The sequence below is a fragment of the Gorilla gorilla genome, chromosome 11 (assembly GCF_029281585.2).
Source record: "Gorilla gorilla gorilla isolate KB3781 chromosome 11, NHGRI_mGorGor1-v2.1_pri, whole genome shotgun sequence".
NCBI classification, from domain to species: domain Eukaryota; kingdom Metazoa; phylum Chordata; class Mammalia; order Primates; family Hominidae; genus Gorilla; species Gorilla gorilla.
This window is the reverse complement of record NC_073235.2, coordinates 144,023,512-144,045,758: the sequence shown is the minus strand read 5'-3', so window position 1 is coordinate 144,045,758 and position 22,247 is coordinate 144,023,512. Positions and strand designations below refer to the sequence as shown.

Genomic DNA, 22,247 nt, shown 5'->3' with positions numbered 1-22,247 from the left:
TACCACATTCTTGAGCATCAGGGTCAAAGGAATAGGTCAACTTTCCAAGACAAAATAACAGGTTTTAAAAGCTAGGGCAGAGTCACATAATAGCTTGGTATCCCAGAAACACATAAGAGCTTTTGTATAAAACCTCTATTATCCCCAAATTTCAGAAGCTGAGTTACTTTTTCTTCTGAGGTCAGACCAAAATAAGTTCTAAGGCAGTTTATTTGCTATATTTAGGATGTTCGTGTGTGAGCAATGACAAACATCTGGCTACAATACTTTCTGGAATTTTGACTATTTCTTCCTGCCAGAATGAAAACATTAAGTTTTTACTGGAATAGCAAGTTAAAGCCTTCTAGCACAGAACTTCGTGACTGAGAATTTGTCTTCCTACTTGTCACTATTTAACCTAAAGCCTCTGCAGTTCTAAAGAAAAAAAGAAGGAAAGTCCACCCTAACAACTGTGAGTATGTTAAAGAAAAAGGGAACGTGAGAAAGTAGATGAACAATAATAAAGAAAACCCTCACGCTCATTAGATGCAATCCCCACTTGTCAGCAAAGGCAAAGGACATTCGCTGCCAGGGGCAAGGCCTCACACCCTTAAACTGCATCCCAGGTTGTTCTTTTAATCATTACATATCTCTTCTCCATAATACTAACTTTCAGATAATAGAAAACCTTTAAATCGCATTAACTCCTAAACCAAAGAGTTAACTATGAATTAATGAGAGTATAATTGTTCTAGACATCTTACCCTCTAAAGAGCCTGGGAAGACTTTCTAGAACGGGGTCTCAATTATGCACCTCAACTCTCCTTCCACTGCATCCAGCAATGGAGTTAGACACTTTTCACACCTGGCATGGTTTGGAGCTGAAAGTATTTCTACCCAATGACTTAGCACACAAGACAAGGCAAGCTGACACAAAACTTTCAGATGGTTTTAAAACAATTATGGCTCAAAAACAAGATTCTTTAGAGCTGAGGCCAGATTTCTATGTTCAAAACCAAAGAATTTGTTTAATCAACTAAAAACAAATCAAGACTTTACTAGATAAAAAAACTAGTCACTGACCTTTGATTAGCTAAATATCTCATTAATAAATGCCAAAAGTGGCTTAAAATAAAACATAATTGAAGTCAATATCCACAAATAGGCCTCCACCCTAAATACATCATACAGATTTCTCTCCTGATCAAAAATCAGTTTACGAGTTGGCTTCTGGCTAGGTGTGGTAGCTCACACCTATAATCCCAGCACTTTGGGAGGCTGAGGCAGGAGGATTGCTAGAGACCAAGAGTTTGAGACAAACGGGTAATGTGGGGAGACCCCATCTCTACAAAAATTTAACAAATTAGCCAGCATGGTGGTGCATGCCTGTAGTCCCAGCTACTCGGGAGGCTGAGGCCGGAGGATCACCTGAACCCAGGGAGGTCAAGGCTGCAGTGAGTTTTGACTATGCCACTGCACTCCAGTCTGGGTGACAGAGCGAGATCCTGACTCAAAAAAAATAAATAGGCCGGGCATGGTGGCTGGCACCTGTAATCCCAACACTTTGGGAGGCCGAGGGGGGCAGATCACTTAAGGTCAGGAGTTCAAAACCAGCCTGGCCAACATGACGAAACCCCGTCTCTACTAAAAATACAAAAAAAAAATATTAGCCAGGCATGGTGGTGGGCGCCTGTAATCCCAACTACTCAGGAGGCTGAGGCAGGAGAATTGCTTGAGCCCAGGAGGCAGAGGTTGCAGTGAGCTGAAATCATGCCATTGCACTCCAGCCTGAGCGACAGAGTGAAATTCTGCCTCAAAAAAAATAAAATAAAATAAAAATAAAAATAAAAATATCATCTCAAACCACAGTGAGATACTACTACACACCTACTAGGATGGCTAGAATAAAAAAGTCAGAAAAAAATAAGTGTTGGCAAATATGTGGAGAAATTGGAACACATAACATTGCTGGCAGGAATGCAAAATGGCACAGCTACTTTGGAAAACAGTCTGGCAGTTCCTTTAATGATTAGACCTAGATTTCCCATGTGACCCAGCAATTCTACTCTGGTATTCTGTCAGTCCTCTGTATCCACAGGTTTGGCATCCACAGATTTGATTAACCACCTGATGATCAAAAAGGATAAAAACAACCCCACCAAAATGATAAAAAGTAATAGTACAATGAGAGATAATAGAAAAAAAAAGTCAATACAGTATAACAAGTATTCACATAGTGTTTCCATTGTATGAGGTATTATAAGTAATCTAGAGATGAGTTAAAGTACACCAGATGGCCGGGCGCAGTGGCTCACGCCTGTAATCCCAGCACTATGGGAGGCCAAGGCGGGTGGATCACCTGAGGTCAGGAGTTTGAGACCAGCCTGGCCAACATGGTGAAACCCTGTCTCTACTAAAAATACAAAAAATTAGCTGGGTGTGGTGGCGGGCATCTGTAATCCCAGCTACTCGGGAGGCTGAGGCAGGAGAATTGTTTGAACCCAGGAGGCAGAGGTTGCAGTGAGCTGAAATCACGTCATTGCACTCCAGTCTGGGCGACAGAGTAAGACTCCGTCTCAAAATAAATAAATAAATAAAATAAAATAAACAAAGTACACCAGAGGATGTGTATATGCAAATACTATACCATTTTTTATATAAGGGATTTGAACATAGATGGATATTGGTATCCTCAAGGGTCCTAGACCCACTCCTGCTAAGATACCAAGAGACGACTTTATCCTCTCAAAAATGAAAACATACATCCACATAAAAACTTGTACATGAATGTTTACAGCAGCATTATTCATAATAGCCAAAAGATGGAAACAATCCACATGTCCATCAACTGAGGAACAGATAAAATGTGGTATATCCATACAATGAAATATTATTCAGCCATGAAAAAGAACGAAGTACTGCTACATGTTACAACATGGATGAACCTTCAAAACACATACTAAGTGAAAAAAGCCAGTCATACAAGACTACATAGTATATGATCCTATTCATATGAAATGTTCAGAACAAGGTAATCGATAGGGATAGAAAGTAGGTTACTGTTTGCTTAGAGCTGAGGGGAAGGGAGATGGAGGTTGAGGAGGTGACAGCTAAAACATGTGGGGTGATTAAAATGCTCTAAAATTGACTGTGGTGATAGTTGTACATTTCTGTGAATATTAAATACCAATGAATTTTACACTTTAAATGGGTAAACTGTATGATATGTGAATTACATCTCTATAAAGCTGTTAAAACATTTCAGCTCCATTTTATCCACCAACACTATTACATACTGAATAGCTTCTAGCTTCAAATCATCTTGACTTATCGGTGGCAACAATAAACAAGCATGCATTTCTAGATCTAGAGAGAATGCATTGCCAGAATAAATATGCATGTATTTGTAGATCTAGAAAGAAAGAGCTGCAAGAATAAACAAGCATGTGTTTCTAGATCTAGAGAAAGAGTGCTGCAAGAATTAACACGTATGCATTTCTAGATCTAGAAGGAAAGAATGGGAACAAAATATAACCCTGTGCTCAATCACCTCCACTAGCTTCTCTGTCAGCAGTTTTTGCTCTAGAATCATTTGCCATTCTTGTGGCAATTTGCCTTGATAGAAAACAGATTTTCATTTGTACACTCTGGGAGATGGGAGATATAAATAAAACTGGAGACTTAGAGAGCTCAACTTTCTGAAGAAAATATAAGGAAGACAGCCAGGGCTTATTTGTTGCAGACATACATAAAACCACTCAACATGGTTTTCTACATGGACAGACAGCCATGAGCACCAACACTGAGGTCTTCAGGCCAAGTTGGTCTATGTTTTCACCAAAGCAAAAAATAAACATTTTAAAAACAACGAAACATCAAAATTTCCCCTATGTTAAAAAGGCTCCTGAAATGTAAACTTCCAATATCAACTTGGGGAATCTGCACAGCACCACACAATGTCAGTGTTTTCTGGCCATAAGAATACAGAAGAAGCTAGTGCTTTTCAAGTTTAATATCAGCACATCTCCCTGGAAGAACACTACTGCTTAAGACTTAAGTGAAAAGATAATCTAGTAAACAGACAAATAAGATAGGTGCATATGGCCAGAAAACCCCAAAACAAAACAAAATTGAATTCCTGAGGTTAGAAAACACTGCTATAGAGGGAAAAATTCAAAACATTCTTAAAGTCTGTTAACCAAATCTAACTTTCGATTTCATTCATTTAACACGTTTACTCAGCAAGGCCCTGTTCCAAACACCAGAGGCACAGAAGTAGACACAATACAGCCTTTCCTTCCCAGAACTTGCATTTCAGGAGCAGGGAGACAGCAAGCAGGCACCAGGATGTGGTGTCTTCACCAAGACAGACCTGCCCAGCCAGGGGTCTCACTGCTCAGTGCACCCGACACCCTGTAGCCGAATGTCTGCCTCAGTCTACAGGTCCAACAGCAAAAACCACCTGACCACAGTCTGTCTCTTGGTTCCAATGTAAAGTCAAGAGGCAGAAAGACAGAATACGAATGAGACAAGTGGACAAATGACAGCAAGACAGTGATGGTGGGCTTGGGTCAGGCAACCAGCCTTGATCCAAAGACAACAAGGAAGAGGGGGCGGGACAAGCCTGCCTCTGTGGGGCTATGCAGGGGGGACTTCCCCAGAAGGGGACTCTGCCCACTCAGGGCAGGCCCTACACACCAGCCCACTGACACCAAACCTTAGAGTGGCACAGCCAATTGCACTTCCAGAGGCTGTATCCTGGTACACTGGCAATATTTGTCACGGTAGATTACAAAAAATGCTCACCAATTCCTGGCCGCTCTCCCATCAAGGTGCCTCTACTTCTCCACCCCTCGAATCAGAGCTAGCCTGGGAGCTTGCTTTGATTAATAAAATGTGGCAGAAGTGACAATGGACAAACTCCAAGCCAAGAGCCCAAGGGACAATGCAGTGCCCACTTCTGGACTGAGAACGTTTCTGTGACCACAAAAATGAGGCCAAGTGGGCTGGAGGGAGAATGAGATTCTGCACATGAGGTTCCAACCAGGGTGCCAAATGTGTGGGTAAGGCAATCCCAGGTTGCCCAACCCTCCAAGTCAGCCTAGTAGAGCCTCCAAACCAACACACAGACCTGTGATTTAAGCTCCATGTTTGGGATGGTTTGTTACTTAACAAAGCTAACTGATGCAGTTGTGGAGGACAGGGTACTTGGAAGCAGAATACAACCAACTTACAATATATTGAATTTTAGCTCTCCCTAAAGGTGTGTATCAGCAGGCAACACAATGTAAAAAATACCCCAAGCTGGCACAGTGGCTCACACCTGTAGTCCTAGCTACTTGGGAGGCTGAGGCAGGAGGATCACTTGAGTCCAAGAGTTAGAGGCTGGCCCGGGGAACATAGCAAGATCCTGTCTCTTAAAAAAAAAAAGTACCCCATCCAACCCAGGATATTCAGAATATGCAAGACCATTTTCTTTTGCTTCAGATAAAAGTTCTTTAATTTCTGGTAACTCTGCCAGATATATCAAATACCAAACATGACGGTTATATTTAACTGAAACCACAATCTCAATTTATTAAAACTGACAAGCTCTAAATATTGCAAAACCTTCACAAAATGGCATCTCTTATTTCCTTAGGTATAAAATGACTCATACTCAGTAAAGGTGAATTTCTTAGAGAAGAATTTACACCTTATTTATGACTCAACAACAAATGTGTGCTTTTTTCTTCTGGGTCCTAGTTTTAGTTGATAAAGTCCAGTAGGCAGAACAAAAAAAAAAGACACTCAAAAAGTAAACCTATTAGTATAATTATTTTTCTTTTACTTTTTTTCTCTTAAATTTTGCACCTGTTACAAGCCTAGACAACGGTAAATGTGTTTATTGGAGGATGACTACATGGTGGAAATTCCTCCAAACACTTGATTGAAAAGATTTGGGGCTGGGCGCGGTGGCTCACACCTGTAATCCCAGCACTTTGGGAGGCCGAAGCGGGCGGATCACGAGGTCAGGGGATCGAGACCATACTGGCTAACATGGTGAAACTCCGTCTCTACCAAAAATACAAAAAAAGAAATAAGCTGGGTATGGTGGCGGGTTCCTGTTGTCCCAGCTACTCGGGAGGCTGAGGCAGGAGAATGGTGTGAACCCGGGAGGTAGAGCTTGCAGTGAGCCGAGATCGTGCCATGGCACTCCAGCCTGGGTGACATGGCAAGACTCCGCCTCAAAAAAAAAAAAAGAAAAAGATTTGGGAGCCTAATTAAGTTTCCAGACTTTAACCTATTTCCTACAGGAAAGTCACCCAACAGCTGGTGAAAGGGCAGCCGACTGCTACTCTTCAGGGTTCAAAGGTTGCCCAGCTTCAGACCTCCTTCTCTGCAACAGAAGTGACGTGGGAAGTTGGACAGACAGGTCCTACCAGTTTCAGTTACCATGGCCCTGATGAAATTATCTTTCACTTCCTCCTCAGATAAGCGCTTCAGAAAAGCATCCAGGTCCCCTGAGTTCTTACACCCTCCATACTTGCCTTCAAACAACACTCAAAGCCAGAGACCACCTTGCTCAGAGCTTCACTGCCCCACCCACCAAGCTCCCCTCCTCTGTGTTCCCTCTTCCCTCCTTCCCACCCCATGCAATGCATTCCGCAATAAGGTCCACAGCTCAATAATAGTTTTGTTTTCTGTGTGGCATCTTGACTCCTCAAAAGAAATTCCCAAGTGTAAATAAACCTCCTGCTAGTTTAAATTCATTCTCTTGTCCTTACTTTTGTGCCATTAAGAGCAAGAAAAGCTTCTAAAGATGTTACTTGAAAGCCAGAAAAAATTAGAAAAAAGAGAATGTATTTGTGTATTACATATGAAAATCAATAATTTTAAAAAGAACTTTTGGCCGGGCACGGTCGCTTACACCTATAATCCTAGCACTTGGGAGGCTGAGGTGGGAGGATCCCTTGAGCCCAGGAGTTTGAGGCCAGCCTGGGCAACATGGCAAAACCCCGTTTCTACTAAAAGTACAAAAATTAGCCAGGCGTGGTGGTGCATGCTTGTAATCCCAGCTACTCCCGGGGTTGAGGAGGGCGGATCGCTTGAGCCCAGGAGGTCCAGGCTGCAGTGAGGCGTGATCGCGCCACTGCACTCCAGCCTGGGTTGACAGAACAAGACCCTGTCTCAAAAAAAAAAAAAAAAAAGTAAAAGATGAATAAATAAAAATAACTTTCATGCTAATAACATGTAGAAAAACAAAAAAATGTTTTCTAATACATCACATGGATCTAAAAAATAGTGTTACTTAAATATTGATATATGCATATATTCTTAGTATATTTAATTGTTCTTGCTAATATTACCAGTGCAATCTTCTATCAGGGAATTTTCAAAATAAAAACTGTATTATCATTGACCTAGAAAATTAAGTTATATGTTAACACCATACAACACCTCCTGCATGACAGGCTCTGCGTGTTTGCTCAATCCTCTCACCAGCAGCTCTGAGAAAAAGGGATTATAATTGTCCCTCTGTTTCAGAAAAGGAAGCTGACACACAAGGAAGCTAAGTGGCATCCCCGCATCCAGGTGGCCCGGGCCTCGCTGAGACCAGGTGGCTTAAGCTGGGAAGGTCTGGGTGTACCATCTGGCTCCAGTCTGCACCTTCCAGCAGTCTCTTAGCCAGCCTCTCATGAAAGAAGATGAGTAGAAAGACCAAATTATACTACAATTTTAAACAAAAGATACAATACCACTTTTCAAATAAAAGGAGAAATTCAGATTTACTGTTTCTAAGGATTTTCTCATGTGTTACCAAAGCTACTCTTGATCAACTTAATATGCAAAGTCTAACCAGCAAAATGGAATTTGGTACATAATTTGACTGTTAGAAGATATAAGGAAATATGCCTCCAAAAATCATGCTTCTTACCTCAATGTCAAATATTTCCATGGTGTTGTCCAGCAGCTTTACTCTGAGGTGCAGGTGCTTCTCTTGCATTCTGGGCAAGAGAGTCTGCCCAGGCTCAAGGGTGCTAACTCCCACAGGGGTCTGGGCACCCAAGCGCGTCCCTGCAGTCTGCAGGACTCTGTATGTTCCTTCTATCTCCCCCATTCTTCACCATGAGTGAAGAAAACACTAAAATGAAAAAAAAAAAAACCACATGAAGGAATTATCACATTATTTAGGTACTAAAACAAGGTAAAAAACGAATTATCGGAGACATGGGAATCCTCTGTACTATTACTGCAACTTCTGTGAGTCTTAATCACTTCAAAAGAAAGTGTCACAAAAGATTATTTTCTACTCAGGCGCTCATAGGTGGAGCATAAAATAACAAGCACCACCCTCAATAACAATATTTCCAGATGCTCTATGAGCCAGGCAGACCCATTAACTCATTTAACCTGTTAGACCTCACAAACGAGTGACATCACCACCACCCACCCACCTAGCAGAGGCAAGAGAGCCCAGGGCTGCCACACCAACCCTAGGCTGCCCACTCCCTGGCACACCTCTCGCCACCAGCCCAAACAGTTATTGTGGTGATGACCCTTTTTAAGTACTAGATGGTGCCATTTCTACCAAACGTAAACAGGCTCCACAAAGCACAGCATCAACGCGTGTCAGGCAGTGCACAGCAAGAGCTGAGACATTCGTGCAGCTGTTCTTCCCCTCTGCTGACTTTATGTGGAGTAAAGGGCTACTCCAGCTGAGGAAAAATGCCAACAAAGGAGATGAAAACAGCCAGGTTTGTCTTTGCCAGCTTTGTAACCCGCGATTTTTCTAACGTGTCTCGCCAGGGTGGAGTGGGTGCCACTGGTAGTCTGGGATGTAATTTCACATATGGAACTGAATGACAGCCTGGATAAGGGTAACAAGGACCACATGCCCAGTAGCAGGAGGCACCTGCCCCTGGTCAGGCCCTTCCCAGCTGCTGCCCATTCTCACAATAACCCCCATACTCACAATAACCCCCTCATCACTATCCACAGCCCACTTAACAGATGACAATGAGGGCCCAAGAAGGTCAAACACCTGCCCTAGGGAGGAGCTCAGGTCCTTTTCAACTCTCCTTTTGTGCCAAGAGAAAGGTCTCTGCTTGCAAGCTGTTAAGTCTAACAGTGCTATGCTTGTCGTTATTTATTTAATGCACTGTAGATTTTATTTTTCCATTCAAATTGGGTATATATTTTTTAAAACAGATTTTATTGTGTATATTTGAAGTCTGCAACATGATGGCATGGGACACACAAAGATAGTAAAATGTGTCTTCATTGTTTTTAACGAAGATCAGGCGTATTAGGTACTAAATATTTAGTATTAAGTATCAGCTAGAATTAATAATACTAGCTTGTTTTTAATATTTATTAATTATCTATTATTTATGGCAACTTCCCTTGTGAAATGTCTTATGTTTAAAAATCAATTTTTAAATATTTAATACAATAAAACATAGTATGGCAAAAAATATGGCAAAACTGGTGGAGGTGAGATACAAATGCTTGGTGTTTAATCAACAAAGCATGTAGCATTGCACACATTATTTTATCTCACCCAATCACTCTCAGAGTCTTCCACTAATCTGTAACCTTTTAAAGAGTTAATCTCACTCAATTTCTAGCCCAGTCCCCTTGCATGACAACTTAATTGCTCCGAGTCTCCGGGCCCTTTCCTCTTTTTCATGCTTATTTTGTCATCAAGACAAGCAAATCAAGAACCCCCCGCTTTTTTTGGAGACAGAGTCTTGCTCTGTTGCCCAGGCTGAAGTGCATTGGCCCCATCTTGGTTCACTGCAACCTCCACCTCCCGGGCTCAAGCAATTCTCCCACCTCAGCCTCTGGCGTAGCTGGGACCACAGGCATGCGCCATCACACCCAGCTAATTTTTTGTATTTTTAGTAGAGATGGGGTTTCACCATGTCGGCCAGGCTGGTTTTCAACTCCTGGCCTCAAGTGATCCTCCCACCTTGGCCTCCCAAAGTGCTGGGATTACAGGCGAGCCACCACACCTAGAAAAGAACCTTTTTAATCTCTTAATTTCAAATAGGCTCTCAGTGACTTACTGCCAGGCATTTCCTACTGTACACTTAAACCTTACCCACAAAGACAACCTTTTGAACTTCTGCACACGTCCAATTTATCAAACAAGAAAGCAACAAATGAAGAGCTAAATCCTCCTGGACAAGCAAAATGTGAGTACTATGAACAAAATGACAAGGCAGTGCAAGGTCCCATCCTAATTCCTAAACAAAGCCACTGACTGACACATTTATTACCTGAGTGGCACGTTTGGCACAGGTTGGCAGTTACCCATCATCTTCAGCTGTCTTTCTCCATGCTGGATGCTCCTTGAGGGCAGGAACTAAATTCTTACTGTAAACATTTGCTAAGTATTTACTTAATGTCACTGGCACCAAAAAACATGAACTGGTACACCATGAAATGTACTGTAAAGATGATAACAGCAAAAGACAAAAGACTACAACCACAAACAGAACAACACTTTAACAAAATTACCGTTTTTGCAACACTAATATTAAACGAGATATATGAAGTTCTGAGAATCATAAACGAGCCTTTTCATTTCAGTTCCACAAACTTTTACTTAATTTTTATGAGTGCATAATTGTACATGTTTATGGGGTATGTGATTTTTTTTCTTATTTTTTAATTGACAGAAATTGTATATACTTATCATGTACAACATGATGCCCTGAAATATGTCTACACTACGGGATGGCCAAATTGAGGCAATTAACATATGCATGACCTCACAAACTTCACATTTTTTGTGGTGAGAACACTTAAAATCCAGAAAAATTAGTAATGTTCAGAAATACGGTGTGTATCTTAGCAATTTTCAGAAATACAATATGTTGTTACTAACTAGAGTCACCATGCTATATAATAGATCTTCTAAACTACTGTCTAACTCAAGTTTTGTATCCTTATACAAGCAAACAACGTGTAATGGTCAAATTAGGGTATTTGGGATATCCTCGACCTCAAACATTTATGAATTCTTTCTGTTGGGAACATTCCAAATCCACTCCTCCAGTTATTTTGAAATATACAATAAGGTATTAACTATAGTTGCCCTATTGTGCTACCAAACAATAGATCTTATTTCTTCTTACTGCATTTTTGTACCCATTAATTAATCCTTCTTAATTTCCCACCCCCTATTACCCTTCCCAACCTCTGGTAACCATCACTTTTTTTCAGTTCCCACATATGAGTGAGAATATATGATATTTTCTTTTTCACAAACTTTTACTTATTGAGTAGTTAATGCAAAAGTAAGAGAATGCAAATGAAGAAGACTTCCACTTCGAAGGTACCTCCAACGTGAAAACATGAAAATAAAAATAAGTGATCTATATGTTCTTGGTCAGCTCACAACATTTATTAAATATAGAACCACCAACAGTGGGTTCTTCTGAAACAAGGGATAGGATGTTTTACTTTGGTCACCAAAGGCATTCTTTCCCTTAAGTAATGCTACAAATCTGTAAACATTTATACAACTGAAATACATTTTTAGAAGTCATTTCTCTTATTTATTCTACTGTACAATTCTCATTTATGTTTTCTTAAGTATAGCTTTAAAAATTTCTTCAGGTTCTTTCTCTTCTACTCATTATAAGAAAGTCATGTCTAAACATCTACTGCTAAAAAAAAAAATAGACAAGACTAACCTGTAATCTCTAGAGGTGCACATCCCACTGATAAAACCATAAAGAGAAAACACCAGGAAGTTATTACTAGAAAAGTGGTCCCTTCTTGATGGGAGAGAGGGACTGTCACTCGGATGGAACACAGAGAAGGAGTTCTTAGGTTGGCAGGGCACAGTTTTATTTCTTGATCTGGACAGTGTTCATTTTATAATTCATTAAGCCATATATCTGATTCATGTTTTTATGTGTTTATTTTATAACAAAAATGTGTAAAACAAGTTTTTTAACATTGCTTCCTCTTCCACGAGAACATGACGCACTAGACAAATAAAAAACACTTTTCTTAGCTTAAGGAATATCAAACTCTCTTCTCAAATATGTGGCTCACAGAGGAAATCTTTACACGTTTGCACACTTTCCAAGCAGTGACTTACATCCTCATTTTCACTTAGCCCAGACAGACGTCAACATGGCTGCAGCTGAGACGCAGGGCCGCAACAAGATACCCTTGTTCATGAGACTGATCTTAAGAAGACAGATTCACTTGAGAGGAGATGACCCTGTGGTACTCTGTTGCTGATATCCCAAAGAAAAATCTGTTTGTTGTCACATAATAGTAACGTGGCATAAACTATCCATTTAATAATTACTCAGCTTTAAGATTAAGACTAAGACTTATATTTAAGACTTTAACACTAAATTTAAGACTAAGGCTTAAGTTTAAGACTTTAAGTTTATTACTAAGCTTATGAAAACTTAAAAAGACCTTAATAAAGCCAGGAATAGTGGCGCACACCTACAATCCCAGCTACTCAGGAGACTGAGGTGGGAGGATCACTTGAGAATAGCATTTGAAACCAGCCTGGGCAACATAGTGAGACTCTATCTCTAAAGAAATGTAAAAAAATACATTAATAGAAAACCGGCAGGTAACCCCATTGCTGTGACTGTCGGTTAACCTCGGTGTCAAAGCCTGTCAATCCCAGCTACTCGGGAGGCTGAGGCTGTTTCACATAAATTTTGACTAATGAAAATTACATTTGTTTTGCTTTGTGTGCTTATAAACAAGTATTAAAGAGGCAAGAACACACAGGCTAGACTAGGAACACGGCAAGGCCATGAACAGTCCTTGGTGCACCATGTTCTGTGGTCCCAGGAACCTGGTGCCAACCTCTGCCCATCCCTGCTCCTGCCAGCAAAACTTCCCAGATACCCAGAGGAAAATGGCAATGTAAACAACCAAGAATCTGTGGGGGACTCAGCTTATTGCGCCATCTTCTTTCAACGTGAATGAAATGCTTTGCTGCCTTCATTCCTAAAAACATTTCTGGTGGCCGATACAATTTGCACTATGACATTTGGTCCTGCCTACTACAGACTCGGCTCTTGTGGGTATAGTCTCATTTAATAATAAAAGAAAACCCCGTGACATGTCATTTCCATTTTAAAGTTGGAAAATTCAGCTCAAACGTCTGCCAAAGCTTTGGGTGATAATGATGTACTGAGTAGGTTTGTAACAAATGGACCACTCTAGTGACAAATGTTGACAGTAGGGGATGCTGTGTGTATGTGGGGGTGGAGGGTATATGGAAAATCTCTTTACCTCCTGCTTAATTTTGCTATTAACCTAAAACTGCTCTAAAAAATAAAATCTATTAAAAAAAAAAAAGGCCTGCCAAGGAACAAATAACTCAGAAGTGACAGAGCTAGGACTTGGGCCCAGACTTGGCTACCAAAACTCTTCCCCTTCTGCTGGAAAATCAGCACATGGCTTTTTAGACAAAAGCATAGTCCACCATCCACAGTAACGGGTAGAGGCTAACATTTCTATTTTGCAATTAAAAAAAAATCACCTTTCCTAAAATATTTTTCACTGTCTGCTTTGGGAAAATAAAAAACTAAACTCCTCTACGACCAACCCAAGAAACCAGAATATGAACTTAATATTTCACTACACTCATCTAAAATGAAAGTCCACTGCAGCATTGGGAACAAACTTCACTGCTGATGATGTTCAAATGGAATTCCTCCTCAATCCCTCGGCCTTGGGGCGCATTACCTCTTTACTGCAGCACAGCAAGAGACGGATCCTTCTTTATTCTCTTTCTAAGCATTACTAACTTTTAGAATAAGGAACTAAATAGTCAATGTGAGGAAGCAGAGAAAAATGTCAAGACCTGTACTGTAAAGTAAGGCCTTCAAACTGCTAATGAGAAATGGCTGGCTGGGCAGGTGGGCGGGCCAGCAGGGATCGCACACCCTCCCCAGAACACTGCTGCATAAAAACACACCAATACTGCTACAGTGTTGTCTGAAGGCAGTGTGGCCCCAGCATCACAGAAACCACGCTTGGCCCCAGAAGCTTGGGGAGGAGGGTGCTGCAGAACTCATCTGCACACACTTCTCCAGCAGGCGCTTCAGGATGGCTGTGTCACTTGCACAGAGCTGACCACTGAGGAGGATCCATATGTGGGCAACCCTGTCCCTCAAACACCAGGAAGGGCAGTCAACAACTCAAGAACTCTGCTGATGGAAGAGCGCTTACTGACACAGAAAGGTATCTATCAAGCTGTGATTTAAAAAAGATCAAATAAAAAGGCAGGTGCTAATGGGGAACAAGGAAGGAGGCAACAGCAGCTGGGGATGGTGGAAATTCAGGGCCAGCACACTCAGGTTTCAATTTCAACTCTGCCATTAACAAACTCAGTCACGGCACCACTCCCAGCCCCAGCTTTTTCAACTGGAAAATGACAGAGGAAGGGAAGGGTTAATCAGATATTTTTCAGGTCTAAGAATCCATGATTCTGTGATAAGGCAGCTCAATGTGAGAACAAATGGAAACAAAATGTGTTCTTGATTTCTACTAATTTATAGTGTTTGGTAGCCAAAAATTAAATATACCCCATAAAATCATGTTATCACAATCTTCCTACCTTAGCATAATGCAACAGTGGCTAAATGTGTGCAAGAAAAGGAAGATCACTTTCAGACAAATTCAGCAACACAGTACACACACAGACTAATTGTTCCAAAGAGATTTCTTTCTACATAACTAACATTTGAAAATCTTACTTTTACTCTCCAGGTTATTTTTTTTAATTGCCTGAACACTAAACAGAGGTATTATTTCCTTTAGAGTGTATTTTAGATCCTCTACAACCTGGTATCCTGATTTTATGTTAAACAAAATTCTACAAACTGAAAAGCAGAAGTTTTAGGAGCTGAAGTGAATCTGGATAACTGATTCTCAACACTTCTGTGGGGGATGGTATGAAGCCATCCAATTTAACATCAAAATCTTTACAGAAAAAAGCAAGATCTGTATACGCTGCTTTGGTGTGAAAGTGAATAAAAGGTGCAAAACCAGGTGCATGGCATGCTAACCTCTGTTAAAAGAGGAAGAAAATATATATATGTGTGTGTATATATATATATATATATATTTTTTTTTAGTAGTGATGAGGTCTCACTAGGTTACCCAGGCTGCTCTCGAACTCTCAGGCTCAAGTGATCCCACTGCTTTAACCTCCCAAAGTGGTATGTGTTTATATTTAAAAAAAAAAAGAGCATAAACCAAAAACTAATGAAAATGGTTACCTATGAGGGAGGAAATGAAAGGGGTAAACAATGTTGGAAACTGTACACGGTGTTTAGTAGTTTTGATATGGGAACCTCATAAATGGTTTCACATAATTAGAAAGCAAAATTAAATCAATATTTTAGAAAAACAAGTCCTAAAAACCCAAACGAAATGAAACAAATGGTCTTAACTGTAAATCAAGACATCAGCTAAACTAAAGAAAATTACTTCAAGTGACTTCAAAGCCCAGTAACTTCATTCTACATCACCAGGAAAATATATCCTAAGGAATAAAAGAACCACAAAGAAATCCTACAGGATAAATGACCTTGTCTCTTTGGTAAATGGCAACAAAAAAAGGAAACGGTGTGTGTATGTGTGTAAATAAAAACTACTAAGACATGTTATCTATAAGGTATGATGTTATCAAATGCTATATATAGGACCTCATTTGAATCCTGAATCAAATATTTACAGATCAAAGAAATACGAATGCTAACTAAGCATCAGATGATACTAAGAGGTTAATATTATTTTCTAGTGTTTTAGTGGTACTGTGGGTACATGAAGGGGAAAAAAGTCCCTCTCTTAGAGATGGATACTAAAGTATTTATGGATAAAATGAAATAATATCTAGCATTTACTTTAAAATAATCCAACGAGTTGGGGATCAGTGGAAGTGGGTACAGGAAAAAAAGATTGTCCATGTGTTGATTACTGATGCTGTATACACGGGCTTTGATTTATTATTTTCTCTACTTTTGTGAATGTTTGGAATTTTCCACAAGTCAAAACAAAAAACAAATCTAGCAATAATTTTTGATGTACATAAGGATTCAAGGAACCCATGCAAGAGTTCAAGCTGAGAGAGAGGGAGAGAGAAGCTCCTACTTTATGAAATCCTGGCCCAGTCTCTACTTTCCATAAGAAACTACAGCCTTGAAAACGAAGCTGCTTGCTCAAGGCCACAGACCTGATTTGTGCAGGGGTGAGACTAATATCCGGCATGGCTCCCAGTCCAACAGATTACAGTGCAAATTCTTCAAGACTAAAAAACATAAGACTATATTTACAGGGATCATTTCTACAGTTCATTACTAGAGAAGTTTCTCTCAGGATGTAGAGCAGAAAAGATATATTAAAAATGACTGTGAAGGAATAGTTGTCAAGAAAAAATGAAAAGTATTAAAAAGATTAAAAACAAAAAAAACTGATTTAAAGAACTGTAAATCCACGCATTATGAATTCACTCTTTCATCCATTTTATTTCAGTTATTGTATTTTTCACTAAAATTCCCACTTCTTTATATCTTCTGTTTTCTTGCCAAGACTTTCTATATTTCCATCTGTTTCAAGAGTAGCTTTACTTCTTGGACTATTTTAATAATAGGGGCTTTATAAAGTTTTATTTTTTTTTTTAACTGTAGCCTTAACAAATTTCCACAAACTTAGCAGCTTAAAATAACAGCCTTTTATTATCTCACAGTGTCTACGGGTTAGAAGTTTGAGTGTAATGTAACTCACCAGAATTCTCTGCTTAGGGTCTCAAAAGGTCTAAGTCAAGGTGTCAGCTGACCTGGGGTCTTATGTGGATTTTCTTGGGGGAGAATACACTTACAGGCTCATTCAAGTCTGTGTGGGTATAGGACTGAGGTCCTTAGTTCTTGCTGGCTGTCAGCTGTTTGTCATTCTCATTCCTTGGCTCATGGCCCCTTCCATCTTCCATGCCAGAAATGTTACGTTGAAAACTTCTTATACTTCCAGTCTCTCTGCCTTCCCCATCTGCTACCAGCTGGAGGAAGATCCCTGCTTTTAAAGGCTCATATAATCACCTAAGGCCCACCTGGATAATCTAGACAACGAATACAGGCTAGTTGATTCGTACCCTTCATTACATCTGCAATGTGCTTTTGCCAAATCAGTCACATACTCCCAGGATAAACACTAGGAGGTCAAGCTCATGGAGGCCACAAATCTGCAGACCACAGTCTATCAGATAATTCCAACATAGGCACCACCTCAGCTTTAGCCTGTGTCTTTTTTCACGAGTTATTTTCCTGGTTCTTCACATGCTGAGTAAATTTTGCATTGTATCCTGGACATTTTTAACATTACACTCTTAGAGACTCTTGATCTTGTTTAAATCCTATGGGGAATGCTGGTATTTTGTTGAGCAGGCACTGGCCTGGCTGGATTCAGTCCCCAAGTCCTGACCAGCCTTCTGTACAACATGGTATCAGTGTCACTTTCACTTTCAAAGCCTTTGCAGTGCTCCTCAGCAATGTCCTGCGGTCCCTACTTGCTTGGTGGCCAGCCTGCCTTCCAGGCGATGGTCTATCCCATAGCCGAGTTCCATCTTTGGCAACCTGTTCTGGCTCACATCACGCGTGCATAGCTCAGTGTTGAGCCTGTAAGTTAACTAACAACTTCATGGGGTCACTTTCCTGAGCAATTCCCTCTCTGGAATCTCCCTAGTATCCCTTCCAGTGACCTGGGCTCCCCTTTTCAGACTCCAACCAGAAACCTACGGCTTTAATTACTCCATTTAGCCATGCTATTCTGGTGCCTGCATCTTGCCTGGGACTGAGCTGCAGGAGGGAAGAGAATAAAAAGGCAACTGGGGTTTTCCCCATTCCCTAAGAGTTTTAGGTGTTCACACACTCCTGCCACTGCAGGGCTGAGCGGAGGAGAGGAAGCAAGAGGGAAAAAAATAATGGCTTTCTCCCACTTTCTGTCTTGGGGCCCAACTACAAAACTACTCTGTAGCTCTCCCTGTTCACACTGGGTACCTGCCTTCAGGTTTTGGACAGCCAGAGTCCAGGGCAGGGGATGCTGAAGGGAAGACAAGAAACTCACTACTGGTGCAAAGTGGTGCTTCAAATTCTGGCCTTCTCCCCCATCCGCCTGTTACCGTTTACTTGTCGGAGTCCTCAACAGCTGCTCCATGCACATGTCCAGGTCTTACAGCCACAGACAGTGGGAGAGGCAAGATGGAGTATGCTCCCTCCACCTCCCAGAACCACAGCTCCACATCCATGCATTTTAAAATATATATATAATGGTTATCATTGGGAGGGGTAAGAGGATTGATTTTTAGTTTCTTCTTCCTAATTTTCTGTATTTGTCAAATCACCTACAGTGACGAGTATACGTTATCTTTGAAGTCAGATGGTTTCTCTGCAGAATCCTGCAGAAGTACTACCAGCTTTAAAAGTCTTAACTGATAGGGGCTACCTACAGTATGCCATTACTTACCTTCCAAGAGAAAGCTGGAATAACTGTCTTTCCCCTTAGAGTTGTATTTGCTCCTTTCAAAAACAGTTCAATTAAAAATTAATATATATATATTTTTGAGATGGAGTCTTGCTCTGTCGCCCAGGCTGCAGTGCAGTGGCGCAATCTCGCCTCATTGCAAGCTCCGCCTCCCGGGTTCACGCCATTCTCCTGCCTCAGCCTCCCGAGTAGTTGGGATCACAGGCGCCCGCCACCATGCCCGGCTAATTTTTTGTGTTTTTAGTGAGATGGGGTTTCACCATGTTAGCCAGGATGACCTTGATCTCCTGACCTCATGATCTGCCCACCTCAGCCTCCCAGAGTGCTGGGATTACAGGCATGAGCCACCACGCCTGGCCAAAATTAATATTTTTAAACACTCTCTGGGTTCCATTTCTTGTTGAGATACTGATACTTGTTTTCCAACATTCATCTTATTAACTACTATACTAACAAAGCAACTGAGATTTTAATCATAAAGGGGGACCGGGCGTGATGGCTCACGCCTGTAATCCCAGCACTTTGGGAGACGGAGGCGGGTGGTTTACTTGAGGTCAGGAGTTCGAGACCAGCCTGGCCAACATGGCGAAACCCTGTCTCTACTAAAAATACAAAAAAATTGGCCGGGCGTGGTGGCGTGTGCCTGTAATCCCAGCTACTTGGGAGGCTGAGGCAGGAGAATCGCTTGAATGTGGGAGGCGGAGGTTGCAGTGAGCCAAGATTGCACCACTGCACTCCAGCCTGGGTGACAGAGTGAAATTCTGTCTAAAAATAAATAAATAAATAAATAATAAAAATAATAATAATAAAGGGGACAAGAGATTTATAAAAGCCTAGTAATTTAAACAATTTCTAAAAGTAGTTCCTCCTTCCCAAACACATTCCCACTAGCTCCTGGAAGATTCACTTAGCACCTTCACCTCACATTCCCCTACTGGGTTATCTGGCATCAAGCCAGGGACCAGGAAACTACCCCCACTAAAGCAGTTTGACTATAGAGCTAGTCTGGCTCAGGTTTCTGGGCCCTCACTTGCACTAACTCCTTCCAAGGTCCCGAGAAAGGCCCTAAGCAGAGTGTCCCTATGGTCATACACTTTTGTAAAATTTACCCCCAAAATATTCTAATTGCAATAAATTAAGACTACTGCCTTTTCCCACTGCAACTCTGCCTCTGTTCCTCTTCCCCTTCATGTCAGGTAGTTTGGGAGGTGCTGCTGGCATTTTTGAGATCCACCTAAGGGTACATTAAGTTGGAGAAAGACACTTAGTTTGGGTTTAACAGGACACCTTTATGCTGTTTACAGTTACTTCTACTATGCAAACCTAGGTGATTACCAGCAATCTCAATGCGGGTATTCCTTCTAGAAATACTGCTATCACCCACTGTGCTGGTTCACCAGGGCTTTTATGAAATAAAGGTGAAGGGCCAGGGATCCTGTGGCAATGTGAATAGGTCCAATGGGGTCTGACTCAGGGAAGTGTGTGGGCAGTGGAAAGGAAACATGCTTTGAAATGGAGGGAGCCAGTTGCTTGTTTGTGGGGAATTTACCATCAGACGTGCTAAAATATAAGCGAATAGATCAGTTACCAGAAAAATAATCAATATAGCAGTACAATTCTGTGTGCCTTAGATGTGTTTTTTTTTCTTTTTTGAATGGAATTGTGCGAAACAGGATTTACCTGAACACCTGTTTTTCTGGGACACCAACCTGTAGCAGTACTAGAAACAGCAAATACATCTATGTGAAACTGTAAGTTTTATGTACCCTATCAACAATAAAAATTTATCTACTGTGCTAGAGGAATCACTGAGTTCTTTCTATATCCTGTCATATGAAAATGTGATCAAAAAGTACACAGCCAAAGGAAAAAATATTACACAGGTGTGTTAGATAATTAACAAACGTTATTTTTCTCAATTTAGCCATTTGCATTATTGATCAGCTTTTTCAAATTTGTTACGTTCTCATTCTAAATATTCACTTTTTTTTTTTGAGACAGAGTCTCGCTCTGTCACCCAGGCTGGAGTGCAGTGGCGCCATCTCGGCTCACTGCAACCTCCGCCTCTCGGGTTCAAGTGATTCTCCTGCCTCAGCCTCCTGAGAAGCTGGGAATACAGGCACATGCCACCACACTTGGCTCATTTTTTGTATTTTTAGTAGAGATGGGGGGGTTTCACTGTGTTAGCCAGGATGGTCTTCATCTCTTGACCTTGTGATCCACCTGCCTCTCCATCTCTTGACCTCGTGATCCACCCACCTCGGCCTCCCAAAGTGCTATGATTATAGGCGTGAGCCACCGCTCCCAGCCTCACTTTCTAAATTAGTTTTTATTTGTAACTTTGCATTCTTTCTCTTAAAGAGTTCTCCCCTTCCCCCCAAATTGTATACCTTCAAGCTCCATAAAACCTGGCATCTACCTCTGCCTCAGAAGAAATCTGATTAATTCATTCAAATATTTATTGAGCTCTATTCTGTTTCAGGCAAGTCTAAATGCTTAGGGATACAGGAGTTCCTAAGAGAGAAAAATTCCCCCCTATATAGTGGACAAATACAAAGAAGAGAGTACCTAATATATATTAAATGGTGATTTAAGTGCCCTGGAGTGAGTAAAGTGAGGGTGGTAGAGAGGAAGTTGGCAGCTGGAGGGAGACAGGGAGGAGGCTTCATCAAGGGGACAAGGTCCAAGACAAGGCCTCAAAAATGCACTGGTACACATTACAACAGCTACCGTGTCCTGTATGACCACCACTGCAAGGAGATGCATGTCAAGCCCTTCGCTTATGTCATCTCATTTAATCCTCACAATAACCATGTGCAGCTGGCATCAAGGAACTCAGGCTCAGAAAGGTTAGTGATTTGTTAGCAGTCACTCAGCTCCACAAGCGGCCTCAACCCCATCGTGATTGCATGGTGTGCACAGAGCACACAAAGATACAGAAGTTTAATTCAGAAAGGGAGACAACTGAGAAAGTAACCAGTACTACCTGCCCACTGCAGTCACAGAGAGAGCAGAAAGAAAGAGGCAGCACCGCTGGCTAGCCTGACCTGGAGCAGCTTCCCTCACAGGGGAACAGGAGACCAGGTGGACAAAGGACATAGTGTGTGCACAGGCAGAGGACTACATAGAAACTGCAGGAGCAGCTGGGAAAGGATGAGTATAGTTGGGCTGAGACACCCGAGGGGAGGTGGGGAGGTGGCCTGGGGCTGTGCTGTGCGAGCTCTAGTGGGCCAACTGGATGGAATCTCATACCAAAGTAGGTTTTGCAGCTGGTATAGGACATGACCACATTTTCGTTTTCGGAAGCAATCAGGAGGATGTGCTGGGAAGGGGAAAGATGGGATTAAGCAAGATTCATCACTGCATCCTACAACATTATAGGGCCTTTTTGTTTTTGAATTTTAAAATGGCAATAAGCTAAAACACCAGTTTAGGGGAAAACAATTCATGACTCTTAAAATAAAACCACTTACATCACTCTAACTACCCTCCTGATCCTGTTCACCTCCTCATGTATTTTTACAACACTATAATTGCTGTGTACACACCATTTCAACTTTTCAGTTAAGTCACATTCTAAAGCATATTTCAATGGATCAAAATGGTTCAAATTTTCCTTGGATGGGAGGATGGGATTCAGCTTGCGGAAGCATGTTTACTTGCTATGGAGTACTCTACCATACTGACACAACAAAGTTTATCAGATTGTTTTGAAAAGTGTGATTCCAAAATCAAAATCTTTGCCACAT

At 41.3% G+C, this 22,247-nt stretch overlaps 1 protein-coding gene and 1 long non-coding RNA gene across 6 annotated transcripts in view; one reads left to right on the top strand and one right to left on the bottom strand.

Moving 5' to 3' along the window:
* Positions 1–22,247, bottom strand: part of FARP2 (FERM, ARH/RhoGEF and pleckstrin domain protein 2) — a 139,931-nt gene that overhangs the window by 115,016 nt on the left and 2,668 nt on the right. For all 5 annotated transcript variants that reach the window (XR_008677573.2, XM_004033463.4, XM_063695435.1 and 2 more), the window contains exon 2: positions 7,898–8,104. Coding sequence is in view for 4 of the 5 variants with exons in the window: in XM_004033463.4 (XP_004033511.2) it covers positions 7,898–8,080 (183 nt within the window). In the remaining variant the exon portion in view is untranslated. The remainder of the gene's footprint in view (positions 1–7,897; positions 8,105–22,247) is intronic.
* On the top strand, positions 8,428–20,294 carry LOC129532011 (uncharacterized). Its single transcript, XR_008677574.2, has 3 exons — positions 8,428–8,717; positions 10,647–10,762; positions 20,172–20,294. It is a non-coding gene; the product is annotated as an uncharacterized lncRNA (long non-coding RNA).